The 22,541-nt window shown below is 57.6% G+C and overlaps 1 protein-coding gene across 14 annotated transcripts in view; it reads left to right on the top strand.

The window, feature by feature from the left end:
- Positions 1–22,541, top strand: part of NCOR2 (nuclear receptor corepressor 2) — a 230,811-nt gene that overhangs the window by 111,398 nt on the left and 96,872 nt on the right. For all 14 annotated transcript variants that reach the window (XM_035341049.1, XM_035341048.1, XM_035341040.1 and 11 more), the window contains exons 6-8: positions 4,397–4,510; positions 15,558–15,614; positions 19,639–19,691. In XM_035341049.1, the coding sequence (XP_035196940.1) occupies positions 4,397–4,510; positions 15,558–15,614; positions 19,639–19,691 (224 nt within the window). The remainder of the gene's footprint in view (positions 1–4,396; positions 4,511–15,557; positions 15,615–19,638; positions 19,692–22,541) is intronic.

The following is a 22,541-nucleotide window of genomic DNA, read 5'->3' as shown; positions in this document are numbered from 1 at the left end:
TTTCGAATGCAGGAACACCCCGCGTCTTCTTTCTTTGCTGGAGTTGTATTTTCACACACCAGCTACTCTCCCTTTCTTTCCTGCAAGGCCAAAGCGGGATGTTTTGTTTTCCATCGTGGTTTGCTTAAGGCGAGGGACCTTTTTTGTGTTGCGTTTTATCTACAGAGGTACCCGGGTGCTTAGGGAAAGGGAGGCGAGCTCTTTCAGGAGCTGCTGTGATGGGGGTGAGAGGAAGCAGCCGGGCGCAGGGGGCAGCTGGAACATCTGGAGCAGCACACGCCACAGGCTGCCCTCCCTCGGTCCTGTGGGAGCTGCGGGGGTCCAGCCCTGCCCCTCTCCCTCCCTGGGAAACGCAGACAAAACGCTGCTGTCCTCTGACACCGGGCAGCTGACACAGAGGGGACAGCGGCCCGTGGGTTTAACGGGTGTTTGAGGAAGGAGGCGCAAACCACGCTCATTTCCCATTGCCTCAAGGTGAGGGGCTTCCAGAGGGGGGCACGAGCCCGCTGTGACAGCAGCCGAGAGGTCTGATAGCTGCAGATCCGCTGGGGGCTTGTTTCAGAGGAGCTGCTGCTGAAGTTGACGGGAGCAGCATATGCTCCTCGCCATTAAAACCAAGCTGTCCCTCCATAAGGAAATAGATTTGTTTTTTTTATTGTTGGCTGCTTGGTTGGTTTATTTCTTCCCTCTGAACAAATTTTACGATTCTCCCTCCCCACAAAAATGCTCTGATGAGTGGGGAAGAAGGCGAAAGTGGTTGTTGGCAGCAAAGTCATCCCCTCCGCTCTTTTATTTATTTATTTAGGCACGTGGTGGGAAAGTCATTCGGTATACCCGTGGCAAATCCCCGCACATCCCAGCCCTCCCGTCCCCTCCTCCAGGAGGGCCGGCACACGTGGGCTGCTGCGGGCTCCTGCCGGAGGGTCTGCGGGAACACTTTGTCTGTACCTCTGAGCTGTCAGCGCAGGAGGAGCACGGGAGAGGGAAAAGCAATCAGCCTGAAACAGATCCCGCTCCTCCTGGAGCAGGGGAGGAGTTGTGCACGGCCGTAATTTCCTAATGCTTTTCCCCTCTGTCTTTGGGAGGCCTTCTCAGGGTAATTAAATACGTTTGTAAGGAAAGGCTGCAAAAAAAAAATTAAATACAACAAGCCACTATTCCTCTCTCTTTGGTTGTTCCAAAAATGGCAACGAAGGCTCTGCCCGGCTTTGCTGGCAGGAGGGGTTTCAAGAAGCAAAAGACTCGAGCAAGCTGAGAAACCTTCCCCAAATCCTGCGCACCCCTGGCAGAAGGCCGCTTTGATCAGCCATCCCCCGCTCATTCATGTGCCATATGTGCTTCCATCTCTCATTGAGCTCTTTCTCCCCCTCTTTCTGACAGCGCAGGATAATCTTTATGCATTTATTCCTGGCAGTGGCACCGGGAATCTTAACAAGAAATAAACTGCTGGGCTTTTCTTCGCAGTTGTGCCTGAGCCTCCCTGGATGCCGAGCTCCGCGCAGGGCTCTCCGGGAGTACAACACTCCCACCTGGTGATGGAGGTGGAGCCGGCGGTTGCACGGAGCCCTGCGTGGTGTCCAGCTGGGCTGGGAGCTCGGGGCCTTCCCCTTCCGTCTCCTGGATGGGTTTCCCCTCCTCTCCCCCAGGCTCTTTGAAGGAAGTTCTCAGAAACGCGTGGTGGCCACGAGCCCTCTCCTCTCCGCTGGGCAGCCCAGTGCCCACCCCATGCAGGACATGCACGTAACCACCTGGCCTTCAGCAGGCAACGCGTGGGCAGGTTTGTGCAGGATGGGTCCTTCCTGACGTGTCACCCACCTTCCTGACGTGTCACCCACCTTCCTGACGTGTCACCCACCTTCCTGCCAGCTGGGTGCGGTGCAGCGCTCCCCAGGCTCTGGTGCCCCCTCTGCGGTGCGTGGTGCAGCCAAAGGGACTTCTGCCCAGGGCTGGGCCAGGACATCTCCCTCACTTGCAGCCAGGCTGGCCTGCAGGTGCTGTAGGAGCCAGTGCTACGGCTACTGATGACATTTCGCATCCCGTTGACATCGCTGCTCTGTTTTGGGGCGAGGAGAGGACTTCCAGGCAGTCGCTGCTGGGTGTGGGGTGGGAGAGAGTGTGGAGCCGTCAGGTCTCATCTCAGCCCGCTCCTCTCCCCGTAAAGGTCACAGTCCCAGCCTAGCTTTTGTGGCAGACCTTTAAGAAACCCATTTTGTTCGTGTCTGAGAACCTTGACCTATTTCGCTTTGCCATTTCCCACAGCTCCCAGGGGTAGCTGTCGCGGGCTGAACCTGCTGAGGTCAGGTTTGCCGTTCCAGCGGGCTGCGGCGCCCGCAGACTCTGCCCGCATCCGTAGCCTCTAGCATCTGGCCCTTTAATAGCTGTGCAGTGTTACGCCATGGAGAGCGGAGTTTAATTCTCCGCTGTATTTCAGCTATAATTAGATTTGTATTTTTTTTTTTCTTGTAACGAGCTGCTTTTAATGAGCCTCCACTTACTGGCAAACTTTCATTTCCTGATATGCCATCAAATCCTCTTGTCTGAAATCAATTACAGCAGGGCCGACCACTTCGCAGAATTTTTGTGGGTTTCCAGAACAATGCAGCCAAGTTTCTGACATTTTTTTTTTTTTTTAAACCCAAATATTTTCCCCGGGAGGAGGAGAAGATTGACTGATGCCTTTGTGGCTCTCTCTTCTGCGCGTTTGGAGCTGAGGCTCGGGGGCGGCGGTGTGCGCTGGGGTGCCTTCGCTAATCTGCGAACACCGCGGCTCCGGGGGAGCAGCGCGGGAGCGGGGAGGCACCTGGGAGCATCGCTGCGTGCTGACAGCTCCTTGGCAGCCTGAGCTTCAAGCCGTGGCTTCCCGAAGAGCTGGCGTCCCCCTCGTGCGTGGCAACTTGGGCCACCTGAGGAAGAGGCACAGCTGAAAAGCGAGAGGAGCTGCTGGGCCGTTTTGTCGTGTGGTCGGAGCCTTCAGCGTGCCTCGGTTGGTTGTGGGCATGAAAAGGAGCTTGGAGGAATCTGTTATCTCCTCTTCCATCCGAGCAGTTCCTCAAACATAGTGAGAGGCCTCAGATGTCTCCTCCTGCCTTGCAGCACCCAGGAGAACCAGAGGCGCAGGTTGTACAGAGAACACGCCCGCCGATGGCGGCGGTGTTTGAAAGCGCTCCCTTAAATCCGATGGTTCATAATTCATGCTTGCCATGGCCCGAGCAGCTCGCAGGTGGGTAGGAACACATGAGGAGACTGCTGATCTGTCATGGGGATGTGGCAGCCTCCGTGGTGCTGGAGGCAGCAGCACGGTGTGGTTTTGTTCACAGCTGCTGCACCTCAAAGCCTGGATACCATGAAACACGGAGCTGTGGGAATGCAGTAAAGGCAGTAAGAAAGCAGAAGAGCCGACGAAACGCCCCCTTTGGCACTGTTGGCTCTGAGGGCAGGAGACCCTGGTGATGGCCGTCCGCCCCTAGTGGGCTTTCTCTAGTTGGAGTTCGGGCTGACTTTGGTGGTTTGTGCTCAGCACCATTTGTTCCTTCTGAAAGGAGGAGAGGAGTGGCTCTCAGAGCTGCCTTCCCAGGACGGCGTGAAGGCTTCTGGCTGGAGGGCAGGTAACGTTGTGTGCTGGTGCCGTCAGCAGGTCTCCAGGGTCTGCTGAGACAACTGGGGCTGTGAGAAGTGTTTGCAGGCATTCACCTTGTAAGACTTGGGCTCTTCGTGGAAGTTCACCAAAGGCAGAGCGTGTCTGGGTGGCCTGTGTCTGAGCCTCGTGCTGGCCTCTGCGGGGAGTCCTGTAGCTGTTGTTTTCCCTCGGTAGCACTTTGCATCTCCCGTCTCCTCCTCTGCCATGCTCACAGGCTCACCTGGCCGTGCAGGGGCAGCTGCCTCCTTCTTGGAGCAGAGTGGAGGTGCACGAGTCATTTCATCGAGACCAGTCATCCCGGGGTGTCTCCTCCAACCGCAGCACCAAAAGAGAAAACCAACGGCAGAGAGCAGCCTCGTTACTCACCCTCGCACTTCCACAGCTTCCCTTGCAGATGGCAGCTCCGGAGGCAAGCAAGAGCTGCGCTTCTCCTCTAGGATTTCTAATAAAACCATTACTTCCAGCCTTAAGCCACTCCAGAAGGCCTGCTGAAGGCTGGTGGTCCTCCTCTGGTCTGTGCCCAGCGAGCACCAGCCCAGCAGCACGGGGACAGGGCAGGCCAGCGCTGCGCTGCGCTCCTGCCCACAGCCCTCCTCCCTCTCCCTGTCGCCGCGGCCTGAAGCTGCCCGTGACGGCTCACAGGAACTGCGATGGCGGTTTCTGCTTCGGTCGCAGCACCGCAGAGAGTCTCGTGTGGCCGGGGACGGCTGCCTTTCTCGCTGTGACTCACTCTCCTCCTCCCCCCTTCTCCTTCCACAGCAACAGTTGGAGGAAGAAGCAGCCAAACCACCAGAGCCTGAGAAACCCATCTCCCCCCCTCCGATCGAGTCCAAACATCGCAGCTTGGTGCAGATCATCTACGACGAGAACAGGGTGAGTCTGGAAACGACGGAGATGGTGCGGTTGTGCTGTGTCATCCCTGCCAGGGATGGAGGGGCTGGGCGAGGGGCGGGCGGGGGATAACCCCGGGAGGGAAGTTGTGATGGATGGAGCCCTGTGGGGAATGGTGACGACAGAGGGCTGAGCCCTGAGGTGCTTTCTCTGCTGTGTGGATTAAGTGCAAATGTCTTCTGAGCCCTGCGAGACCTGCTTGTCGGGGTTTCCTGTGATAAGTGTTAGATTTGAAGCGTTCAGGAGGTGCTTCAGAGCCCTATCTGATAAATAGCTCACTTCATCCTCTCCCCTGGAGTGAACCTAGTTGAAAATTGCCTTGAACACTGAGCTTTGGCTTGGTGGGGTGGGCTGCATGGTGAGGGATGCCTGCGATGCTCAGGTGCTGGCAGCCAGCTCCGAGCCCTCCTGGCTGCCCCTGAGCCACGGGGCTGGAGCAGAAAGGACGTGGATGCAGCCCTGGCTGGATTTGTGGATATTTGATGCTGTAAATGGCATTAGCAAAGGTCACGCTGGCATCACTGCCTCTGGATCTCTGCCTTGACCGCTCATTTGTTGCGCTCAGCCATCGCCTGTAATAGCAGCCTTAGGAGACATGAATTTTGCTGTGCGTTGGAGTGATGCTAGAAAATTGGGCCCTTTGGTAGATAATCAAGCACATTCATTTTCATTTAGGTGTTGGATAAAAAGGATGATTTTGCATAAAAGGAAAACTACCAGTCGCTAATTATTTTGAATTGCGAGGCCTGCGATTTCACTGGGAGCTGCAGAAATCCAGGTGCCTGACTCCAAAAAAACCGCCACCACCACCAAAAAACAACAACAAACCCCCCCCGTACCCTGTGCTCGCAGGCAGTGCAATTTTCCCGGTTGTACTTTTTCCATCTGCTTTTCTCCCTCAGCAATCGGAAGCCCGGCATTGGCACAGCCTGTTGTGCAAGTGGGCGAGGGCTGAGGTCGGCGCGTTTGAAGCGTGAGCACACGCCAGCTGGTGGTGGCTTTGCAACGCGGGGCTCTGCGGGCAGGTGCCGAGCGCTTCTAAAGCACTTCTCCCCCGTGGCACCACCGAGTGCCCTTCGCAGGAGGCTTGGGCTGGGTGGCTGATGCATCCTGTGCAAGGATTGGGTTCGCAGAAGGAGATCTCAAACACTTTTATACCTCTTACATTGATCATATCCTCCCTGGACGCTGCCATGCACCTGGACCATGTTAAGTAGGGAAGAAATGGGTGATAACAGTGAGGTAGGGAAGGAAAGGTGATCTTCAGATGTTGTATTTCCAAAGGCTTCTGTTGGAGAGGTCCCTGTTAGCAGGACGTATTGCAGGGCTGAGTGTCCTGCTGGGCCCTTGTCCCACTATTTCACCCATCGTTTCCCCCACCTCCTGCCCCAGCAGTATGGCCACACGTCCTGTCCCTCCAAATCCCCATCACCTCCCCGGTGGCAGCTGTGATCTGCTCCCGAAAAGCCCCACCAGACCCTCATGGCTGCTGCTGGTCCCATGGGCAGTGTCAAAGTGCAGGTAACAAGAGTGGGGTTTCAGTTTCTCTACTGAACGGTTGTGATGCCTGGGAAGGTGTTGTGCACAGCGCCCAAGGCTGATGGCATGCACTTGTGATGCTCCGGACGTGGTTCCAAGCTACACTGATCTGCAAGGCCAGGCTGCAAGCAGGAGTGTTTTTGCTATTAACCCTCACAACAGGGTGCCCCCCTTCCAGGTGGGTATTCAGCAAGGGAAGGTCATGACTGACACCAAATGCCTGCATAATTTTGAGCTTGGCTCTGTGTTCATATCCATGCGATCTCTGTGATGGATAAATGGAGGTTCTTCCTCTGTGTTGTGGAGTGCTGTTGAGAATAGCGTGTGAGCAAGCCTGTCTGTGGGTAGGAGGCTCGGACCAAGCAATCCTTCCCTTTTGCTTGACAGAAACCATAGCAGGCTGGAGTTCCTCCTTTGAGGAAGACATGATCTGTTCAGTCAGCAGGCCAAGTGTAACAGCTGAGGCCGAGCGATGGCAGTTTTCGAACACGTTCAAAGCAGCAGAAGGGCCCAGATTTTCCCCACATTTGGACATGGAGCACCCACAGTTAGGCCCTCACACGGTGGTCACACGTTGGGTTCCTTTGGTGGGTTTGATGGCGGCATCACCACATGCGGGGTGAGCCCAGCCCTCTGCGACACAGGGTGGGCCCTGCCGTGCTGCCCTGCGGCCTTACGGGGGTTGGAGAGGTAAGCTGTAGGAGTAAAGGGCTGCGAGCTGAACAGAGACATAATGATCGAGGTAGGGAAGGTCAGGGAGCCAAATTTTAAGCCTTTTTGCCTCTCGTGTGTGGCGGAGAAGCAGCGAAGGCCTGCTGAATGCCTCGAGGCCTGCTCGCAGAAGGGAAGCCTGCTGTAATGGCGGCCTGCTGCCCGTGCGCAGGGGGAGCACAGCTCGATGTGAGGGAGGCCGCCCTGGGAGAAGCTCAACAGCAAGAGGGTGCGGAGGCCTGGGGAAGAGGTGAGCGAGCAAAGCACCCCAGAAGGGCTGGCAAAGCCCTGGCAGGTTTTTAACGGGCGGTATTGTGGCAGGGGGAGAAAGCCCACGCTTGTGCGCCTAGCGGAGCAGGTGGGAGGTGGCGTGGTTCGCACGGGGCCGCTCGTCTGGCTCTGCTTTAATTAATTCCCCATGAACCACGGCTCTGTGCCGCAACGGCACGCGGGTGCTGCCGTGCCCATTCCCACCGCCGCTGCCAGCCCGGTGCTGGAGCCGCACACTGCGGGCAGTCACAGCGCAAACAAAGGAGGGAGCGAAAGCGGTGCATGGGAGAGAGGAGGTTATGTGAGGACAGAGCAGCTAGAAACGCCGGAAAATCAAGTTAGCCAGCCGTTCTCTGACCTACTTTCCTTTTGGCGATAGCTGTGGCTTTTCAGGGGTGAATGGTTTCTAATTTTAGCCTATGGTTCGTCAAGGAAGCCTATATGTTTTTCTCACCGCCGTGCTGGGTATGGCCGAGGGGTTGAGATGCAGGTTGGCGCTGGCGTCTATCTGTTTGTCTCAAAATGCAGGTGCTCCGCTGCTAAACGCCCATCATGCCGCTTTTCCCTCTTGCGACCTACTTAACGCGTGCAATTTGAAAAGTTCCTCAGTACTGGAGAGCGTAATTGTGGAGAACTTGACCTGTAATCCCCTCCCGCTACACTCTGCTGGACAAGTAATTGATTTCCAGAAAAAAAGTTGACTGTACAGATTCTGGGAGGGAAGGAGAGAGAAAAGCTCTTACTGAGCACGGTGAAATGCTGCATTGTGAGGCTGCGGCTGTGTTGGGGGAGGTTTTCAGAGTCTCAGCTCTTACAGAGAGGCGGTTGATGGTCTCGTTCGTGGTCTCTGATGTCTAGGTGCCTCCTGCCCTGGACAGTATGTACTGAGCAGAGCCACTTTATCTTGTCTTCAAGATGAGCTGAGAAATTGCACCTAGAAAAATACCTCTTGGGAAATGTCTGCAGTGCAATGCAGGGTAATGCACACATGCACGGCCCAAAGCCAGAGTTTCAGCTGTGAGTGTGAACTGTCTGAACATACCTAAAGGATGTATGAGAATGCAACTTCATATTTGTGTTATTTTGCATAGACAAAAATGAGAATAAGCAACAGGGCAGCATTTTCAAAAGCATCTGAGTCCTATTTTCAAAAGAGGTGTTTAGCCCTTGAAGAGACTGAGATATGTTCGAAAACAGTGACAGGTGCTGGAGTGGCTGAGATGGTTTAGCAAGTGATGGAGGGAGCCTGTTTGTGAGCGGAGGGGAGCTCAGGACCGCCTTGGCTGGGTGGCATTGGCCACAGGGCAGGTGGTTGAGTGGTGGGGTGCAATTTCCAGCCCTCTGTCACCCCTGGAGCTGGACGTCAGCAGGGTGGCCCTGAGCTACCTGGAGAAACCAGGTCATGATGGGCATCTGCTGCAGTGCAGACAGTAGGGATCTGCTAAATTACACCGTGTGAGTAACCTTCAGTGTCGTCCCTGTGGGAGAGAAGCTGATTCCTGCTGGGTCTGACACCTCTGTGGCATTAGCTGTGGCATAGACTGTTCATGGGCTTTAATTTGCACCTCTGCGATGCGTTATTATACTGAGAGAATTTATCTTCCTTTTATGTCGAATGCCCATAACCAGCACAGATCCTCTGTCTGTATTTGTAGCCGTGGTTTTATTCTGCTGGGTTGTTCGTGGGATTCCTTGCATCCATCTTCCCCTGAAATTGATGTGACATACCTGGCCTTGAAGATGTTTTTGTGCTCTGAGCTGCAGTGTGCAGGCCCCTTGTTAGGCGTGCAGGCTCTGAATTGCTCCCTGAGCCTGTCTCGGGCACTCAGAGCTCTCCTGCACCAGCATTGCCTGGAGGAGGCTGTGCAGAGCAGCCGGCAGCCCCCTGGTGCGGGGCTCTGGGTTAAAAGTCCTCAAAGTCCCCTTCATACCTAGATTCCCCACCAGCTACCGTGCTCACGTGCACGCGGATGTGCTTGTGCCCGCTGTCCCACCCTTGTGGCAGTGTGGATGTGCCATCCGTGGGTTCCTGCAGACCGTGCGTGAAGCAGCGGTGGTGCCTGGTGCGGGCAGGCAAAGCCCTGCAGCCCTGCGCATGGAGGCCAGGCAGGATTCTGCTCGCAGCCTGCCAGATAAAAGGCAGCCTCCGTCCCTGCAAACAAATGCACGCCAGCTCTCCTCTAAAACACCGAGTTCCCTTTTCCATCGGCGAGGTCGCATCAGGACGCAGCGTGACTTGGTCCTCCGCATCACCGCGGTGCCAGAGCGGGGACACCGAGCGCTGCGACCCGCAGCAGCGTGGCGAGGGCTGCGGTGAGACCCCCGCGTGCTGCAGGGTGCCGACAGCTCACGGCCGCTCCAGCCCTTCCCCGCTCTGCTGTCAGCCCTCCGAAAAACCCGGTTTGATGCAGTGCAGGCAGGGGAAGCAGGCAGCACCGTCTGTCTCGCTCTGGGGATTGAGTTGGTGGAAATCAATAAGATTAAATTTTAATTCGTTTTCTGTCTCAGTGCTTGTTCCTTCAAAAGGGCACAGCTATCTATCTATAAATTCAGCATTACGCTGTAAAATTGGAATTCAAAGGGTTGTTTTGAACTTTTTCCACCCCCTGCTGCTGTTGTGTCTGCGCCGAGCGTATTCCTGGCTACCCGCTCGCCCTCATCCGCGCGTTCATGAAGCATTAATGCCCCATCCATAAATACGAGAATAAATAAATGAACGCTTTTAGCATTGCAAAGTATAACCTAGCCTTTAACTGCTCAAAGGCACGGAGCGTGACTCAGATCCCATGGTGATTTTGTGTCTGTGTAACTGATTTTCTATGAACTCCTGATTTACATTAGAAAGGGAAGAATCGGGCCTGCGTCGTCAGCACGGAGCTGGTGCAGTAAATAAAACCTTATCAGTGAAACGCCATCTGAGCATTCAATCTGCAGGGTTGCTTGTGGTTTTTCCAAGTCCTGGTGGATGTGGTAGCCAGGATGGGGGCATTTTGCGTTGGGCTGCTGGAAGGGCCTCAGTCATTTTGCTTTTGTTCGTGATGACTTTCACTCTGGGCTCGCCCCACCTCGGCTCAGTGGTGCACGATAATCCAGGGGAAAATTGGAGAGGTCAGAGGTTAGGAGCTATTAACACCGCTGCCTGACAGCCAGATTCCCAAAAAATAACACTCAAAGGCTTAGCCTGGAGGGATTCAGAATCCTTTCACTTTTCTCAATTTTAAAGAAAATTGCCCTTTTTTACAAATTATTCCGGTGTCTATTTCTAATAATTTGCTTCGGATCCGTATGTCGTGGTGGTGCGCTGCATTATAGGCTCTGTCTGAGACCCATCCAGGCCAGATACCGTGTGTCCTGCATCTTCAGGTCCTGGAATTAAAGACAAGAAGTGCAAAGAACTCAAAATATGTCAGGAGAGAGGAGCTTACACCCTGTAGCACGGTGCCTGCTCCTTGGATGGAGTGACCAAGCTTTTCCTGTAGCAGCCCCGGCGCCGAGCCTGATTTCCAGAAGCCCTCTGTGCAGTTTCGGCAGGCCGTGCCCACCGCACATCACCTTCAATCTTGGCAGGCCATCACCCTCGGGGTGACGGAGCGTGGTGCTGTGTTTGTGTGTGAGCACGTGGAGACTCAGCCCAGCCCCGGAGCTGGATTTGCCCTCGCTGTGGGCAGAGCAGGAGAGCGCTGAGCGCAGAAACCGGCTGGCAGTGCCCAGCCACGGGGGGACAGGAGAGCCACCGGCTTGTCACGCTCCGCACAGGATGCTCGGGGACGGGTGTGAGCACACAGCCGCCTTTCCTCGGGTTTCTTGCTCTTTCTGATGAGTCATTTGTCACCTCCGTTACGTGCGTCGTGGCGGGGAGTCCCCGGCGGGGGGTCTGCCACCTCTGCTGCGGCAGGAGGGGTGCTGCGGGGCCGCAGGGGTGCAAGGGGAGTCCTGCAGGCTCATCTCCTGCCTCCGGGAGGGCAGCGAGCGCTGGGGTGGTTTTCCTCTGGGAGGAAGGGGGTTGGGACTGCAGGGGAAAAGATTGGTACCCGTGGGCCTAGGAATGAAAATCCTTCCACGTGAAACCAGCCCTGCAAGGTGAGGGTCTGGTCCCAGCAGGGCAGCGCACAAGTTTTCCTTCTGCCCAGCCTCTCCGCGCTGCTGCCTCTTTAAGGTTTGCTTATCTCTGTGCGGGACAGGCCGGGTCCCAAATAGAAGAGCTCGCAGAAGAGCTCGCGTTCCCCAGCACGGCCACCAGCCTGCTGCCTACGGGCTGCTATAAATAACCCCGGGAGCACAGTTCAGCGGCAGCAGCGCGGAGCGGCTTGGAATGATGGCTGGAGCGATTCCAAGAAAATGCCGCCTCCTAATTTCAGATCCGCTTTCTCAAAATAACCCCGTGCTTCCTTATCTTCCCTTTTTAAACTTCGCTTTGAGAGGAGCCCACGTGAAGTCCCAGCCGCTCGGCTTCGGATGCGGCGCTGCCTCGTGGGGTCAGCTCGTCGTCCCCGCGGGAGCTCACGTGGCCGGGAAGCTGCCCTGCCGCCTCCGTCTCCCTCCCCTCACTCGTTTAAGTTCCATCAAAAAAAAAAGGGGGCTGGAGTTTGCTTTGAATCCACATGATTTTAGGTGAGAGCAGAGGTTTTTGTAGTATGCAGGGAGGTTTTTGTTGCTCCCGTTATTTCCAGGCGTGAGCCCAGTCCCGCAGGGTGAGAGCGCCGTCGGCGCATCCCTGGCTGCGGGAGGAGCTGGGGAGGGAGGCTCGGAGGGGCAGGTGCTGCTCCTTGCCACGCCTGCAGGTCCCCTTTTGTGTCCGTGGGACCTGCGGTGACACTGGTTGACATTTGGGGCTCAGCCACACTTCCCGAGACCCTCCATCCCTCGGAAAATGCGTGTGTGATGGGAAGCTCCACCCGTCAGCACGAACGCTGCCCACACGCTGGAAGGATGCGCCCCTGGTTCGCTCGTGCCCGTGCCGGTATGAAATCCCGAGCAAAGCAATGTAAATGGGAGCACAACTCAGCCTCGGGGCTCCTGTTCTGCTGCGAACGCCTCCGCGCTGAGCGCTGTGCCGATATTTCAGGATCCGCACCAAATCCGGAACAGGGGCCATTAGCTGCTCGCTGCGGAGGGCCTATAAAGCAGCGGGGATCTTCGTGCGTCTCGCTGGAAGTAATGGCTAGATTGGCTTCCTGATCATCCCCTTCTGTTAAATAACGGGGATTGCAGGCACGGACGGATTGCTGGCGGGGTTGTTCAGCAGGTGGGGATGAGCTCTCTGGTTTCCTCCTGGAGGGTCAGCCAGGAAACGGCTTCCTTGTGAAATCAGCAGTAGAATCGAGTCCTCGCTGGCCGTGCCCGTGGGAAGGAAAGGATTCGGCAGGGCTGGCCCTGGTCTCCTGCAAGGATCCTGTGGCTGCAGAAGGAGCTGGGGGCTGCGGATTTGAGGTTTGCCTAAATTCCCCGAGTGGGTTTCAGGTGGCTGGGCCACGTAGGAGCAGGCTTTCCAGCAGCTGCCTGTCCTCTGGCACGAGGCGCAGCGCGGTGGGACCCGTCTGTGGGTGCCATCCGTCGTTCCTGGCTCTGCCACCGGCTCCCGCGTGGCTCTGCCCGGCCGCTCCGTTACCATCTGATAAACGCAGCAAGGAGCAGCAGCAATTACGGTGCGTGTCAAGTGTTAATTGGGCGGCTTTCATGATCGAGGCATTTCTTTGTGCGCGTACGAAGATACGACGTGCTCGGAATAGCTTTCCCTCCCGATCTTTGGTTCTGGAGACGTGTGCGTTCCAGTCAGTTAATGCAAGACAAATCACGTCATTCCTCCTGATCCGCCACATGTTCTGCCGGTGGTGATTTGCCTCTGGGCTGTCTCATTAACTTGTCTAAACACGGCAAGCAGCAGCTGAATACGTTCAGCTTTTTTCTCCGCCTTGATGGCGGCGGACACGCAGGCCTCCAGCAGCACCCGCTCGTGGCTGGGGCGGCCTCGTGCATCCTTCACCCGCGCTGCTGGGAGAGGCGGTGCCTGCCGTCTCCACCCCGCGGCTATTTAACCTGCCCGCAATTCATCAGGGTGCTGCTTTTTGTCCTGGGTACGTCCCGGAAAAACCTCTGCTCAGAGGATACTTCCCACTCGCCGGGAATTGCTGGTGTGGAGGAGGGAGCTCGGCCACATCCCCCTCTTGGAAGCAGATGTGGGGTGTTCTGGACCGCTTTTAGTGCCCCCCTTCCTTCCCTGCCCCAAATCTTAGCCCTGGTTTAATGGTTAAAGACCTCCCAATGGCACCGTGCGGATGGTCTGTGAGATCTGCAGCTTTTATTGCTCTTAGAGGCCAAGGTAGGAAGCTCTGGCTCTGAGCTCTCCGTAGCACGATGAATATTTCAAGCAGGCAGGCCCCAGGGCAGACGCAGCTCCTTCCCGTTAACGAAGCCCGGTGCACAGCGGTGGAAGCACTCAGTGCTCACCAGCCTCTTCTGGGGAGCCCTGCAGGGGCTGGGTTTGACCGTGTTGATATTTTTGATTTCCCTTTCCTTGCGCGAGGTCAAACGTGACAGCTTACTGATACGAGCGGCTCAGGCATGAGTCAGTCTTGAGGCTCGTACACCGGTCTGCCTGATTTCGTGGCTGAAATGTCCTCAGAGGGTGGGAGGGGAGGCAAGTATCAGGGCTGGAGCCGCAGACGGGCACCGGGCGTGCGGAGCCACGCGGGTTATGCAGGCTGAGGCCGCTGGGGGGCTGCAGCCCGGGTTTGAGCTGCGCCTCTGCGGTGCCCAGCTGCAAATTGCGTCCCGGGCAGGGGTCCTGGTCTCGTATCCTGGTCTCGAGCCCCAAATGTGCCGCAGGTGGCTGTGCTCTGCCCCAGGAGCCCGTGGGAGGGGTGAGGGCACTGCGAGCGGCGGCGGCGGTGGTGGGGAGCGCAGGGTTCAGGCTGAATTTTGCACGGGCTCTGCCATCCCAGCTGGTGGTCACGGCTCTTGTAGCATCCTTGGGGTCGCTTCTGAACCGCACAAAGCTTCGCATCCTCCCGAGAGCGCAGGCAATGGGCAGCCTGGGGGCTCGTCCTCGGCGCCCACCTGGCCTGGGTTGTGCGCTGCAGCCGGGGAGCTGCAGCGTCGCTGCGGGCACGGTGACTCACGGCTCGGGGCCAGGGCTGCAGAAGTGCACGCCTGCAGCTCAGCCTGCGTGGGGGGTGTGCAAAGCCCCAGCCAGGAGCTTGCACACGTGCTGCCCGCATCCGTGCTTCGGGGCGGCCACGCTCAGCGGCGAGGTGAGGCTCGTGGCTCTCGGGGCACCCCGCCGAGGCGCGGGATCGGTGAGACGCGGGGTGTCCTGAGGGCCTGGAGGGCGCATCCTGCTCTAAGCTGGCGTGGGGGTGAGAGGAGATGGGTGCTTGCTGCTCGTGTGCCAGACAGCAGCGTGAGTCAGCCCCGGGTGCTGAGAGCCCGTCCCCTCCCCAGCCCAGGAGTCGTGCCCAGCCTCTCCAGCGAGCTGAAGTCCCAGCACTCAAATGCAGGGCTTCAGCTCCCGATCCTACAGAGCTTCAGTGCTCACTGGGTTAAAGCCTGGAACGCGCTTCAAAAAAGGGGGGTGTTTTTTTCTTCTTCCCTCTCCCCTCCCCATGGTTAAATCCTGGGAAGCTGAGCTCTGCCCGTGCTGCTGCTGCAGCCCTCTTTTCGGCAGCCGTGGGCTTTCTCTGCCCCTACCCCATGTGTAAAATAACCCATTTCACTGAACAAACGCCTCTGAAAATCTAGCTCCTTGTCCCCCTTGCTGCCAGCTACTCGGCTCTATAGGGTCAGCCCCACGTCTCGGTCTGGATTTATCGGGCTGTTAGTAACAGCGATTGAAAAGCCTGGCTTTGCGAGGAAGTGCTGTTCACTGAAAATGTCATCTTTTATTTAGGCTCCTGCCGCAGCGAGCCCGTGTCTCTTTTCAGGCCCGTTTAATTAGTAACCGCCCCGCAGCCCCGCCACGTGTTCGGGGTTTCTCTAATAGGCGCGGGGTGGTTTGGCTGGGGAGGGAGGGGGCAGCGAAGGGCTCCCCGGCTGCGGGGAGGGGGAGGGAAGGGAGAGAGAGACGAGGAGCCGAGGGCGGCTCGAATATAATGATCACATGCTCGCGGAGCGATGAATCCTAGAAAGGGCATCTCTGTGTGCATGTGGGCTCGCCCGCCCTCCTCCTCGCACTGCGACCGCGCCGAGGTGATGTGCACGGTTCAGCGGCTCCAAAGCTGGAGGAGCCCGGGGCTGCAGCTGGGCAAGGACAGGTTTGGGGGGCTCTGGGGGGCTTCTTGGGGTGCTGGGAAGCGCCCGGCGGTGCGTTGGACCTGGGGTAAGTCGAGCTGCTGCTGCCCGTTGCCTGCAGGTCCCCCTCCTGCGTTCAGGCAGGGGTGGGAATTGTTTGGGAAGGGGTTTTGGCACAGGTGGGGCGCTGGAGCAGAGGGCTGCGGCTGTAAGCAGCAGCAGGAATAACTTTTCTTCTCCCCCTCTCTCTCCCTCCTCCCCTCTTCGCTTTCCCTCCCTGCAGAAGAAGGCAGAAGCTGCCCACCGGATCCTGGAAGGCCTGGGTCCCCAAGTGGAGCTGGTGAGTGTCACCTCTGGCCGCGGGGGTTTGGAGCGGGGCCAGCCTCGGAGAGGTCCCCGGGAGGCGAGCGCCCCAGCGGTGTGTGTCTAAGCCGTCAGGAGGAAGTGTGCTGCTGCTGGCCAGGACGTCTCGCTGGCGCGGCACCAAGGCAGGAAGCGAAGTGGCTGAGATGAGTATTGAAACACACACAGAGCCCTCTTCGGAGACCGTTAACCCTTCGGCTCCTCCGTCGCACGCCGCAGCAGGGCAGGGTGATGGGGGGGGCTCTGGCACCGCACAGCCCCACAATGGGACGCCAGCACCCAGGGCAGGTGCAGGAGGGCGCTGGGGAAAGGGCTCTGTAAGCACACGCCAGTTGCAGCCACAGCTGCCTGCAGGTATCGGGACCTGCGTGCGTCCTATTTCTGTCTCATGCACAGGGAAAGCGAGAAAAACACGTTTAATAAATTGTCATTTCGGGGCTGCTCCATCACCCAGCAACATCTCGCTGCAAGTCAAGCAGCCGATTGCTGGAGGGGCGGCTGGAAACAGCCCCTGAGGGGCTGAGGACGAGAAAGGTGCTGGAAAAAAAAAGATGCATCCGCGGCGATGCTGCGGAGCGAAGCAGCTGGAAGGATCAGAGCGGGCCGGGCCGGGTCTGGCAGCATCCCTTCCGCTGCACCAGCCACGGGGCGCAGCAGAGGGAGCCTGTCCTGCCAGGGTGGATGTGCAGCCCCGGCTGTGCTCATCGGCTGTCATCTGGACTTGCTGTGCGGAGGTGGGACTAATCACTGCCTTCCCCAAGTGCGGAAGGGAGAGGTCACAAGGGAATTAGTGGTCGCTGCTGCGTGTCGGAGCCCGCTTCCTTGCTGGGGAGGCAGGGCGCGTTATTTTTCCTCTGAGTCACCGGGGTCAAACCCTTTGGCCTTGTGCTGAAGATTGGCGGTGCCTGGGACTGGTGCTTCCTCATACAAAAGATGGTGCACTTCCTTTCCTTCCCCCCCACACATTTTTTTTCCCTTCCCCCCCTTTTTTTGGATTTGCTGACACTCCAGAGCCAGCCTGTGTCTTCGGGGGAGTTTGGGAGCTGGGCCAGAGCCCAGAGCAAAACCTCTCTGCCTCTGTCCTGTTCCTCGAAGGGGAGGGGAAACCTCTGCTGAGCAAACTCTGCCAGCCCCTCGTCGTGCTCTGTGTGCCTCTCACAGGCTGTCCTCATCTGCCTGCCCAGCGAGGGACCCTTCCCAGCACCCAACGGCCTCTGGGTGCTGCTGAGGGACAAGACGAACAGCGAGGTGTGCTCCTGAGCTGGAAGGGAAGCCGCTCCAGCATCAGATGGAAGGAGGGATTTTGAGAGCGATCCGGTATAGAACAAGCAGGGACTTACCCAGGGGTTTGGGGCTGTGTCGTGGATTTCCCCTTGAGCTGGAAGCTGCTGGGTACTGGCCCAGCTGCGGTAGGAAACTCTTAACTCCTGACTTGAGTCTTTGAAGCAGCTTTTGGGCTTAGGAGATCTGCGCTGAAATTTGTGGCCTTGGGAGTTGAGCATCGTAAGGAAGCAGCTCCTGTTGGTTTCCTGCTCCCAGCTGCTGGTTGCTTTGAACCTACAAGAACCAGCCCTGCGGTTTTTACCTTAAGTTCATGTCTGATTCTCTTTGTAATACCCTCATTTCTGCACTCCTCAGGTTTTAAACGTGCAGATTTGTACCACAATCCCTCTGCCCATTACTGGTGCTTTTCCAACCTTCCTGATCGGCTTTTAGGCGCCCTTACGCCTCCTCCCATGGCCCCAACATCAGCCCCAGCAGATGCAGGATGTGCTGCTGAGCCCAGTGGCCATGCCCCACGCCAGGGCTGGGCTGTGAAGTCACCCCCCGCGCTGGGACCGGGGGCACCTGGCAGCACGGGGCCCCCCATGGGTGTGTGTGCTGCGGTGAAGGAGCAGCCGAGGCCCCAAGGCTGCAGGTTTGTAGTGACTGGTGAGCATGAGCATCCCCAGGGCTTGCACCCACGGGGCTAGGTGCTGTGCCCTTGGCACGTGGGACAAGGCAGTTCAGGTCCGGGGAAGCTGGCGCTGCCCCCACGTTGGCAGGGTGGGGAGGAGGCAACTTAGCGAACCGGGACCGTGCTCGCGTTAACCCTGCCGCGTAGCCGAGACCACTAAAAATGACCCCGTGTTTCCCCTGGGGAGAAATTTCATTGAGATTTGCACTCCGAATGCTGCAGTGACCAGAAAGCGATCGAGGGCTTCCATTCTGTTCTTATTTTTAAAGAGCTTTCAGTAAATCCCAGGATTTCCCAGTAACAGCCTGCATGGCCATTTTGTGTTTCTTAAACGTCCTCCCCCAGAGGAACGCGCCACGCGTCGCTTCCCGTGCAGCAGTGCTGGGCACGCTGTGAGCGCGTCCCCGTGCCAGCCGACCTGGCAGCTTTGCTTTTGCTTACTCATTTAGCAAGTTGTAGTTCCGGGCAGGTTGTGGGCAGCTCTGAGGAAGGATAGGTGGTGTCTCTCGGTCGTGCTGGGGATGGAGTTTCTGTAGCATTCAGTTACGGGGTAGGCACAGCTGGTGTGCTGCGCTTGCTGTGCCGCGGGGGCTGTTACAGGGCTGCACGGACAGCAGTCTCCTCGAGACGCTCTTGTTGTGTGGAACTCGGGTTTGGGCCCCAGTCCCCTATTTCTCAGCGTCGGGCGTTTCAGTGCAGGGGCTGCCCGGGAACGCTCGGGTTCGCTGAGGGTGTGAGTGGCTGCTCGTGTCCCAGGTGAGGAGCAGAGGAAGTGATTCAGCAGCCTCCGGTGAGCTGAGCAGCGCCAGGGCATCCGTGACGTCCCATGCGCACACGAGTCTTCTAACCCAGACAGAAACCAAAACACTGGTGCCTCCCCTTCTCTCAGAGGAGGATATTTGCACCTTGTCACATGGCAGCCTCGTTGCTTTGTTTGTCAGCACGGAGGGAAGAAAGGCACTTCTAATTACCGGGGTTTCCAGTTCCTGCAGCCCTCCCAAGAAGCAGTGGCTGGTCAGGGCAGCCCAGCGGCTCCTCCAGTCGAGCCGTGGACGTGATGCTCCAGAGCCACAGCTCGATTTCTTCTCCCCGTGGTGCTTGGGATAAATACCCCTGGGGAGGAGACCCCCCTGGGAACACACCTCCTCCTGGGGCTAGTCCCCTCTCCTGGGACATCGCCAGCACGGTGTCCCCTCGCTGCCCGGGGGGGGTTGTTCTGGCAGCCCTGCAGCTCGCTTGCAGAGTGCCAGGTGCCCAAACACTGCCAGCAGCCCCGCTGTGCCTTCAGGGCCACGCTGGTTCCTCTCCCCACCTCTGCCTGCACCCGAGGGGTTACTTGTGCCTTCCCAGCAGAGAGGGACACGTCCGAGGGCAGCCAGAAAAAGAAGCTGCCGACCTGCCGGTGCCAAGGTGCAGCAGTGACGGGCTGGAGGGTGTAGCTCTCCCCACACCTCCCTCCTCTCCGTGCAAATCACGAGCAGGCTGGTACAGGAGCACCGCTGTACACGTGGGTGCCGGGGGGCTGCAGGGACGTGCCCAGCAGCCAACTCACCCCTCGTGCTGCCGGCAACCCCAGGGGCAAAGACTTGTCCTGGCTCTGCGGGGAGCTCAGGCAGGCTGCTGCCACGTAGACATAACAACGCGCAGCGCACAGGCTGGCTCTGCCCGCTCCCCGGGCCCCCCTTTCCCCTCGCCTCCCCCATCTCGTATGTTCCGAGGCGCGCTGCGTTTGCACCAGGCGAATAACAGCCAGCACCAGGCCGTGTCTGTAGGGATTACGTAGCAAAGCGCTCCCAGCTCGAGCGCTGCCTGCCCTCCCACGGGCTGTGCCGGGATGCGCGGCGCCGCCGGCAGCCAGCTCCCTCCAGCAGGGGCCGGGGGCCCGGGGACGAGGACGGGGCCGGGTGGTGCTGGGGGTGCTGTCCCTTCGTGCCCAGGCCGGTGAGGCTGGGGGGGGACGGGAGGCAGCGGCGCTTCAGCCAGGTGTAAGTTTCTGAATGTCAGACTGTTCCATTTACGCCTTCATTTTTCTTCTTTATTTCAGCCGTTATACAACCAGCCTTCAGACACCAGGCAATACCATGAAAACATTAAAATGTAAGTACGGGGCAATAAAAGGCTCTTCTAAATGTCAGGTTGCGCGTTAGGCTGCGGCGGGGGATGACAGCTTGCTCCCAGACCCCGTCTGTACCTTGTCGGAGCTGCTGCCTCGCAGCCCCGGGGTGCCCGAAGCACGAACCATCTCTGGGAGCTGAGACGGATGCTGGAGGTGCCGACTGATTTTCCTGGGGGTGGTGGGAGCAGGTCCTGGCTCCTCTCTCAGGGCTATCCCCGAGGGCTGCCACCCTGGCTGCGGGGGGCTGGAGGGCACCGGGACCTGCTGGGGGGTGCGGCCCCGCGGTGCTGCAGCTCTGCCCTCGCCGGGGCCACGGTCGGGGGTGGCTCTGCCCTGTGGGTGACACCGGTGTCCAGGGGCGTTAGGGAGGGAAACGAGATGCCTGGTGCTTTTTTCGGCTTGTTTCACGCATGCCGAAGTACGGCATGAGCTGCCAGCGTGCGCGCGTGTGTGTTTGCATGCGGGGAAGATGAAATGAAATGAGAAGTTGCAATTACAATTAGATTTTCCTGGAGCACCTCTTGAATGTCTAATAACAACTGGTTATTTCAGAGATGCTTACTGAGACTTAGCAATCATGTAATTTATGACTTATCACCTCAATACATGATTTAATCATCAACTTGCATTTAATAACCACAACGACTTCCTGAACACAGAAGGAATATAACAGATAATGAGAATAGTGATAATTGTGATTATTGTTGGAAATTTGAATAGTCAAACCAGATCTGAAACTTTTATCTGGCTTGAATGAACCGATGATTGCCGTGAGCGGGCTGCTCGGCGCTGCCTGCAGCGAGTCTATTTCGGTACAGGCTCGGTCAGCTGCTGATAATCATCTTTAATAATCTATTAACAGAAGTTAATAATCTTTTGCTTTTCAGCAGTATGTTAATTGGTGCCAGGGGAATTACAGGGAAAGAGTTAACGGGCTCCTGCTGTTGTGCTCTGCTGCCGGGGCTCAGGGGAGCGCGTCAGGCGCTGGCGGTGTTTAAATGCTGCTGTCCCCAAGCACTGCAGGGAGGAGGAGGCAGCGAACGTGGCCTCGGTACTGCATTTACCCCGGTTTGTTGGAGCTTGGCAGACGTTGCCAGGAGCCCTGGGCAAGGGCTCCCCAGGATTTTGGCGCTCACGCTTGAGGACGTGTGGTGGGCAGACGTGTGCCCTGCGCACCGGCACCCAGCACGCCGCGCTCAGGTGTGCTGTTCTAGCTGTGGAGCTGTGAAAAATCAAACGAAACCAGAGCCACCCCCTCTACCTTACTGATTCAAGCCACGAATTACGAAGCCGTGCTAATTGTACTCTTGGGAGAAGAGCCGATGGCTGGCACAGGGGCTGTGCTCACCGCGAGCCCGCAGCCCCCTGCTCTCCGAAGCGCGCTGTGCTCTTGGTTCAGGGAGGCGACGACTGATAAACCATTTAGTGCAGCGTTGGTGCTGGCCCGTGGACGTGCCCTTCGCACTGCAGGTTGTGACCCACCCCGGGCACTTGAGGCGTGTGGATGCCACCACCTTCCAGGGCCCCCTGACCGCCCCTTCTCTTGAAGCTCTCCATCACGATCCGGGTGCTGGAGGCGATTTCACGCTGCTGGCTAGCTTTGTCCACGGAAGAGTGAGTTAAAAGCAGATCCAGCTACTTCACCCACTCTCCGTTCCTTTGCCAATGTTTGTGGTTTCGGGATTAGGTTTTCCTGTGATTTAAATGATTTCCTGTCCTTTGTTACTGCGTGCAAGATGGGCACAAACAGGAGGGGACCGTGACTGCGCAGGGCAGGAGTGAAACTGGTGACGGGACACCAAGTGCGGTCGGAGCAGCTTCCAGCGCCTCCCCGGCAGGCTCTCCTCACCAGACCTTGCCGTGTAGGAAGGTCGGCCCAGCCCTGCCGCGGGCTCCCCTCCCTCGTGGCTGTAGCGGTGATAAAGCAAGGCGAGGTTGAAAGCCAAGGTGAGGTTGAAGCAGGCAGCCCTGGGGTTAATGTTCTCGGTGATTAATGCTGCAGAAGCATGGGAAGGAAACCACAGGTTTTAATGAAAAGCCACCATCTCCTCCTTCCAGAAGCCTTGCAATTAGCTGTCTTCAGCTGGTTATTGATGCCAGCCGGGCGCATTTACGGATCTAGGTCAGGGAAAGGCCCTTGAGCTATCCGGGCTCCAGATGCTTGCTGCTTTTCACCATGCGCCTGTCTCAGAGGTCCTGGGCTTTGGATTTTATTGTGCTACCTGCAGAGAAGTGTGGGGAGATCGGTGTGCCCTGTCCTCCCTCCTCTGGTGTCCTTGCTACACGGTAAAGGATGTCTGGGTGCCTGAGGGCCAGGTACAAAATCGAGGTCTCAGCAGTTCTTGCGAGCAAACACTTCACGGTTGTATGCCCAAGATGAAGAGGCGTTAAACTTGTGCTTGACCAAACTGTGCTTGGATGTCCAAATCCCACCCACAGCCTCCTCGTCTGCATTTCTGCTCTGGAGGAGCAGCTTCTGCTCCCTGCCCTGGGGGTGGCTGCTCCCCCGGGAGGTGAAGGGAGACCACGGGGGGCTTGCAGACACCAGCCCACTGCTTACAGCAGAGGGGAGCTGCCAGGGCAGCGCAGGCTGGGCTTTGCTGGGCTGGAACGGGGTGCAGGCTCTTCTGAACAACTTCACCCTAAGCAGAGTTAGGCACGATGAAAGTCTCTTGGCACATTGCTGGGAAATAATCTAGATGGCGATTCTGTCCACAAGATCTCACTGACTCCGTTGCCCTAAATATAAACTAGGAGCCTCCTACCTGGCCACACCAGGACGATGGGGCTGCTTCTACTCCCAGATGCCTTTTTTCTTCCCCCAACTTTTC

This window comes from Oxyura jamaicensis, chromosome 15 (assembly GCF_011077185.1).
Source record: "Oxyura jamaicensis isolate SHBP4307 breed ruddy duck chromosome 15, BPBGC_Ojam_1.0, whole genome shotgun sequence".
Lineage (NCBI taxonomy): Eukaryota > Metazoa > Chordata > Aves > Anseriformes > Anatidae > Oxyura > Oxyura jamaicensis.
This window is presented reverse-complemented; position numbering and strand designations above follow the sequence as displayed.